General features: G+C 28.2%; 1 protein-coding gene across 1 annotated transcript; it reads left to right on the top strand.

Moving 5' to 3' along the window:
• Positions 1-2,505: 2,505 nt before the first annotated feature.
• LOC148200826 (E3 ubiquitin-protein ligase RSL1-like) lies at positions 2,506-5,145 on the top strand. The gene is made up of 4 exons (XM_088111444.1): positions 2,506-2,660; positions 3,350-4,206; positions 4,594-4,703; positions 4,985-5,145. Exons 2-3 carry the CDS (start codon positions 3,371-3,373, stop codon positions 4,664-4,666), a joined length of 909 nt encoding a protein of 302 aa, XP_087967570.1. The 5' UTR covers positions 2,506-2,660; positions 3,350-3,370; the 3' UTR covers positions 4,667-4,703; positions 4,985-5,145.
• Positions 5,146-8,191: the final 3,046 nt, after the last annotated feature.

Genomic DNA, 8,191 nt, shown 5'->3' with positions numbered 1-8,191 from the left:
TAAATCAATATCATTAAAATTCCAAAATAATAAAAAATAAAGAGAACACATAAACATAAGTACACAACTCACAACAGGGAACACCCAACAATACAAGACCACCACTTAACGTCATGAATATTGAGGTCAAAACCAAATGACACTCCATGGCCAGAGTGACCTATTAGTGACCCTCAACGCTACATGAGAAAACAAAAGTTCATATAATTGTTCTTGGATAACCAATGACAAATTTGATATTCCTAATTCGGTGAAGGATTCTAAAACATATTTAGATGTCAAGTTGAATATCAATTTGATCAAATGATCATTTTCTTGATTTTTCCAATTCAACATCAATTTCAATAAAAAAACAACTGTATTTCGTACACCAAACACAACAACAATTCAGCATACCATAACGACCCATTCTCAGCAATACAAAAGTAGTTACTCAAATCCTAAATTTATATGCATTTGGACTCCTATAGCAGGTCATTTCCTTCCCTGCATCATTTGCTTATCTCATGATCGTAGTTCCATTTTTTCTCTCACAGATCTCAAAAATAGTTTATCCGTAGTTAAACTGGTACGGATGTAAAGAAGGTTTTGTTGCTCAAATGCGTGATAATTCTTCACAGTTTTAGCATCTGCAGCTACTGGTAGGGAGGTTCTGGTAGAGCTTGGAGCGAAAGAATTATGTCTGTTTTCTTTCGATTCACGAATGGTAAATACGACTTTTGTTATAAGACGCTGATGCAGATTTGATATTATTTTGTTTCATTCTTGCCACTAAAAATAGCAACAATTGCAATACCTTTTTCATATTGAAAAAATAGAAAGTTTGGGTCTACTTAATTTTATTTTATTATGAAGATTGAAAAATATATATATAACGTAGCTTTATAGGGCTAATGTTTAATGAAGATAAACATTTTGCTTTTTAATATAAGCAAACAAGAAGGAAAGAGAATATATTATTTTCTTGTATAACATAATGTAATGATTTTATAATGTGTAAGTGTATTATTGTTTAAGGACTCTAATTATTTTCTGTATTTTTATATGTTTATTTTTATTTTTATTATGTTTTTATTTTTTGTTAATTCGAACACTGACTTTTTACATCTCCATCAGTTGCATTTCTTGCAACATTTAAACAGTCGAATATTTAAGACCTATATGATATCACCTTTTGCATTCCCTTCTATTTCATCTACTTCCCTTTATTAATGTATATATATCATATCATGCAGAATACTAATTTTCCATCAGAATTTTTTTCATGGAATGGAGGGAGTTTCATCTCATCTTCATCCATGAATTTCTATGAGATAATTCAATTAATATATATACCTTTTTTTTTGCAGATGTGGCGAAGAATTTTGCTATGCTTGTGGATAGTCATTCATGTATGGTCTTTTAAATTTTGGATTTTCGTAACTGTTCTTTTCAGGATATTCAAATTTGGACTATTAAGCTTATGAGAACCATTCAGTAATTATCATTCGATTTGTCTTTTCAATTCATAATTTCTTTAGGGTTAACACTTTTATTTTCCAAAACATCTTTATCTTTTTTAATCATAATATGTATTTTTGTGAAATATATTCTTTTATGTTAGACATTTTGGAAGTTCATAATAAAAATGAACGTTGTGTATCTCTCAAAAGCGCGACGTTAGAATGTATGTATGTTCTGTCTTTTTCTGGTCAAATCAAGAGCCACACAGAAACGTTTTGGATGTCCATTCAAAAACTAAAACATTACTAAAAAAAAGGTAATGATTATATCAACGTTCAGAAAATTATTGTTTTCTTATTCGGTAATTAAGGATTGTATTTAAAAAATTATAATTATTATTGCAAGTCTTGAATTCATTTGATAATTGCAAATTTTATTTTCTTAATAATTTCAAAAGTTGTTAATTATCTTATTCTTTCTTGACAATCAGAAGAATATTAGAAATTATGACTTGCTTCATAGACATAATAATATTCGAATAATTAATTGTCATGTTGAGTTTCATAAGTCGAAGCATTTTCGATAAATATTATGGTGAGTTTTGGTGTTGCATTGAAACTTTCAAATATTTAAATTTTCTTCTAAACATTCAAGTTTCACGAGATTTAAAAGAAAAAAACCTTTAATTTTTCATTGTGAATTTTTTATTTTAAATAAAAATACTTCTGAGCAAAATCAATCTTTATCGAATCCAAATAAATAATTCATACATTTTTTTTTTCAAAAAAAGTAGATCTATTTATTTCTTAGGAAAAAATAATTAATTGATATTAAAATAATAAAAATAGTAATGCAAACATTAGCCAAAAAAGTATATCATAATAAAAAATTTATACTTATTAAATTTATATATAATATAAATTTAAATATTATATATAGATATATATATATCCTATATAGATATATATATACCTGATTTTACTGGAAGGATAATTTCATATTATCTCCCACATATCCGGTTCCCGTTCCTAGTCCTAAAACTTGCCAAACACGTTAGAAAGTTTCTATCTAACACTGAAAATACTGACTAATACTGTAACCGTCATTTTAATTTTTAGCGCACGGTGATACGGGGCGGCGGTGATAGCGACGATCAAGTGGTGCAGGCAGCGGTGATAACGACGACCGAGTGATAGAAGGGGAGAATCGTGCACCAGGTTAGCGTTTCTTTCAACTTTGTTTCACCGTTAGGGTTTTGGTATATATACTTGAATTTCTTGATTTTTAAAGCAATCCAGTCACTTCTGCATAAACCTTTGGTTTTTTTTAAAAGGGATGAAGTTTAGTTACATTCTTTTGGTTACATTGTTTTAGGTGATATTAATATTTTTAAAAGGGATGTAGTTTGACTAAATTGAGAGGAAAAGAACATTGGATTGGTGTACAAGTCGGTGCTTTTGTTCAATGTATTCTATTTTCTACCATGGCAAGTTGGATAGATTCGGAACAGAACTTATATATGTTGCAAAGAACTGATTTTTCTTAATAGACTGTTCTTTTATACTTGATTAAATAAGAAATTATATAACCGTTTTTAGACTGACTGAATACAAACGGAGAGTGGGGCTTTTTATACTCTCTTGTTCATATAGGAGAGGATTAGGATGACCCCATTCCGCACAAATTTCGATTTCATTTCAAATCTATATTTTTCTCTCGAATCCAATTGCATGTGGCTAATTTTTGTGAATAAGATTTTGGAAAACTTATGAGTCTCGTGGTGGACTGAAAATTTGTTGTTTGAGGCACCTCTGGTTTAATACCTATGATTATCAGTTCACCTTTTGCATTTGCATTTCATCTACTTCTCTTTCAACAGATCCCTTATACTAACTTTTCCTTTTAGAAAAAATTTTCATGTGAGGGAATGGAGGGAGCTTCATCCTCATCTTCATTTGTGAATTTTCCTTCCACTGCTGAAGATCATCACTTGGTCGACGATTTCTACTTTTCAGCACTTTACGATGATGAAGAAATATTTCCAATTTCTGATGAGAAATATGCTGAAGAGCTGCAACTACAAGAAGCACTCTACTCCTCCACGATGTCAAGTGGTATGGTTGAAAAGAAAGCTGTTCAAGTGGATGTAAATGATGTCGGTGACTTATCTTCGAGAAACCTCAAGAGGAAACATAAAGAGATCGGTGAAGCTTCCCTTGCACACTGTGGTATTTGCATGGATGCCAAGCCCGGGAAAGAAATGTTCAGGAACCGAAACTGTTCTCACCTTTATTGTGATTATTGCATTGGAGGACATGTTGCTGCGAAAATTCAGGAAAATATATCAATGGTGAAATGTCCTGAGCCAAAATGTAAAGCGGTTATAGAGCCAGACAACTGTCGTTCAATTATCCCTAAAGAAGTGTTTGATAGATGGGAAAATTCTCTTTGTGAGAATGTGGTGCTTGGATCACAAAAGTTTTACTGTCCCTTTAAGGATTGTTCAGCTATGATGATATGTGAAGCAGGGGAAGTTGTGACTTCATCGGAGTGTCCACATTGCAATAGACTGTTTTGTGCACAGTGCAAGGTTTCGTGGCATGCAGGAATAAACTGTGTGGAGTTTCAGATGTCGAAAAGAGAGAAAGGAGAGAACGGAGACTCATTGGTGATTGAACTTGCAAAGACTAAACGTTGGAGAAGATGTCCAAAATGCAAAATTTACGTAGAAAGAATTGATGGATGTACACGTATTTCATGCAGGTTTGTGTTTTACATATTTCAAACCACTCTTTTATCTTATGAAAGTAGAACATTTTCTAGGAATTTGGATTATTGATTTTTTCGTGTTATCCCTATGTTGATACTGAACTTGAGAATCTTGACTATGTTTGTAGAGTGTTGAAGGATGTTTGTTGAGTGTTGAAGGATGTTTGTTGATCGATGATATGTTAGAAAAATGGTAGTTACGACCATTTTAATCTTGTAAAAGATTGTCCAATTATAGTTAGTAGTGTTAAATAATTATTTTCTTTCATGAGAGTTTTCTTTTGCATTTTGAATGTATGTTTATTATTATTTCCTCTTTTAAATGTAATTCAATTACAACAATATATGACCCTTTTACATGATGGTTCCTTTGTTTTGCAGATGTGGCCATGAATTTTGCTATGCTTGTGGATTGTCTTGGAGTGGTACACATTATTCATGTGTAGATCGTTAGGTTGAAAGAATCCCCCCAGATTGGAATCTATTGTTCAGTAAGTACATTTGAGATTTTGGATTTTCATAATTGTTCTTTACAGTATGTTCAAATTTGGATTATTAAGCTTATCCGAACCATTAGTAGTTTATTCAGTGATTATTTTCAGATTTGTCTTTTCAATCTAGAATTTCTTTAGGATTAATACTTTTTATTCTTCAAAATGCAAAATTTACGTAGAAAGAATTGATGGATGTACACATATATCATGCAGATTTAAATGAAATTCAATTACAACAATATATGACCTTTTTACATGATAATTCCTTTGTTTTGCAGATGTGGCCATGAATTTTGCTATGTTTGTGGATTGTCTTGGAGTGGTACACATTATTCATGAGTAAGTTTTGGTGGAGACCAAGTTGAAAGAATACCCCCAAACATTGGAATTTATGGTTCACCGAGTACATTTGAGATTTTGGATGGCCATGTTGTTTTGTTTTGGGCATGATTAACTTTTGGATTATTAGATTTATCTTTTCAATCTAGAATTTCTTTAGAATTAATACTTTTATTTTCCAAAACATCTTTATTATTTTTAATCAAAATAGGTATTTTTGTGAAATACATTCTTTTATGTTAGGCTTTTTGGATGTTGAAATTATTTTATCAATATTTTTTTTCAGCTTGGTTACATTAGCGAAAGTAATAAGTATATTAAAATGAGAAGGACCACTATAAAAATTAAAGAAAAAAAAATGTTTAAGAACAACTTTAAGCATATATTTTATTATGTTTGTGTTAGTTTTGGAAAAATACAAATTCAAGACAAATTGGTTACTTTAAAAAACAAATAATGTAAGCATTAATAGAAACAATTGATATATGCTTATGCTGAATGAGTCATTTTAGTGTACGAGAGCATAATGTTTAGTTTTATTTGTATAAATGCTAAGAAAAAAAGGTTTAAATAAGATTTATGATATTTGTTTATTTTTTAATTTGGTGATTTGTTTTATTATTATTTTTATTATTTTGTAAAAAATAATAACAAAATTTCACATTCTTACATCCGGTTTAATAGTATACTACAAGAGAGATCATATATTAAGAAATGAGAGGATAAACTTTTCATTGAGAATAAATACATAAGTATATAATATTGCAGTTATATTTTACCTTTGTAAGAGTAATTTGAAAATATTCATACAGTTACTTTTATACTTTAAAGATAACTATTACACCAAATTAAAACTCTAACTATCTAATTCTGAATTTCAACATCACTTCCTTGCACTTCATTAGTGTACCAAGATATACCATGTTTATAGAATTGGACATACAACAGATAGAAACAATTAAATTATTCCTAGGTCATACAACTATTTTTCCTAAATTTCTATCTGGATATATGAATTGATGTCTTTAGGGATATAAACAGTTAATCCTAAGTCATACAATTATTTTTCCTAAACTTCCATTTGGATATATGTATTCTTGACCTTGTATTCTTGGAGGACTTGTCCTGTGTGTGGTGAAACAATTCGTCCACATCAATCTACCACTCCATCAAACTATCACACATCAAGGTTAATCCGTTAAATATCTATGGTCAATACATGACCATCGACGTACTAAAGACTAGATGGGTATTAAGAGGGTTTAAATCATTTCCCATTTTGGAGCAATTCTACATCAATAAATTGTACTATTGAACACCACTACAAAATCTTTTAACGAAATCCATGAAATCACATCAAACACATACCAGATTCACTCTTAATAACTCACTCATCATCATCATAATGTCATACAAAGGAGCATCATACATGTTTATCATCATACTTTAACCATACTTATATTCATATTTAAAATCCATAAAGCATCAACATTTCTATTTAAATATACATTAAATCAATATCACTAAAATTCTAAAACAATAAAAATAAAGAGAACGCGGGAGCACCCAACGGTACAAAACCATCACTCAACATTGTGCACATAGAGGCCAAAACCAAGTGACACTCTATGGCCAGCACTCAACGACCTATTAGTGGCCCTCAGCACTGTTGGGAATCCAATTGTGAGTCTAGTTCCCACATTGTATATAGAGATGAGAAAGTAGAACACTATATAAAGATGAAAGACCCATTAACTCATTACCTTAAGGTTTTTAATAGAAAGTGTTATTCCCTTATACAGTTGGGTTCAAATGAGTATAATCCCAATTCTATAGTATTGAGATTTTTCAATCAGAAAATAGAGGGATTCCGTAATATAAAAATATAAATGTTTTGAATATTTAATAGAAAAAATAATAAAAATTATTTGAAAATTTATGATGGATTTAAAACTTAAAATAAGTTTAAGAAATTAATATTATTTTTACATTTCAAATAAAGCATGTTGTTTGTGATCTAATTTTTTTAACGATGTTACTTAACACCTAAATGTCTTAATTGTCTATTTAGTATTTTGTTTTTTAAAATTATGTTCAGTTTCATTTTATTATATTGTAAAAAATACAATTGTATATTTTATAATTAAGTGATATAAAGTAAATATATTATTGATAAAAAAATATTTTAAGTTAGTTCGAACAAATAAGGAGAGTAATTATAATATTTATTATGTTAAAGTAACCAAATTAGTATATATGTTAGTAAAATGAGTTACATCAAATAGTTTTATAATATGACGAGGCCTGTAAAATTAAATTTTTGGTAGAGGTACATCAAAACCTATCACTTATTTTTTTAAAATTGCAATAAACATTTAAAATAAAATAAAATATTTAAGAACATAAACCACACAATTATATTTAAATATATGTTTTACTTCTTTTTTTTAAGTAATTGATATTATATATATATATATATATATATATATATAAAGGAAAATTCATTTAGTGACCAAATTGTTTGAAACTTTCACCATCAATTAATACATAATAGTTTAAATAAAGGATATATAAACCTTTCATGAAAAAAGATGTATAAACCTTTATTGTAAAAAATGTATAAACCTTTCTTGAAAACAAAAATGTATAATTTTTTCTTAAAAAAGATTTAACGAAACGAATCTTCGTTAATAGATTCAATGAATATGTCCAGTTAAAATAATATCAAATCTTAAATGTTTGTTGCATTTCTTTTGAATTTAACTTTAAATTTTAAAATCCAAATCATATTTTTTTTATTTTCAACAATAAAAATTTTTCTACCTCTACCAATCAATGTAAAACTCATTTTTAAAAATAATTTTTAATATCAATAAAAAGTTATAATTGGACTGTGAATTAGTCTTTAAATAAGTTACTAAGGTTAGTTTTGACTATCAAAAATGAATTATTGCTTAAATTAACCACTAATTAATTAGAAATTAATTTAGATACTAATTTTTTTATAGTAAAAAATAATTAATTAAGAGATTATTTGAAAATCTAATTATAAATTTTTATTTATAATAAAAACTATTTTAAATATAATAATTTTTTGTTTAAAAATAGATATCTAATTTGGTCTACTAATTTTTTTTCTTTCTAAA

Source organism: Vigna umbellata, chromosome 4, assembly GCF_029865625.1.
Source record: "Vigna umbellata cultivar VRB3 chromosome 4, Vumbellata_1.0, whole genome shotgun sequence".
NCBI classification, from domain to species: domain Eukaryota; kingdom Viridiplantae; phylum Streptophyta; class Magnoliopsida; order Fabales; family Fabaceae; genus Vigna; species Vigna umbellata.
This window is presented reverse-complemented; position numbering and strand designations above follow the sequence as displayed.

Excerpts from the sequence above, each read along its gene's own strand:
- LOC148200826 (XM_088111444.1), top strand. The coding sequence starts at position 3,371 with ATGGAGGGAGCTTCATCCTCATCTTCATTTGTGAATTTTCCTTCCACT. Across the intron at positions 4,207-4,593 it reads TGTACACGTATTTCATGCAG|ATGTGGCCATGAATTTTGCT; the intron begins GTTTGTGTTTTA and ends TTTGTTTTGCAG.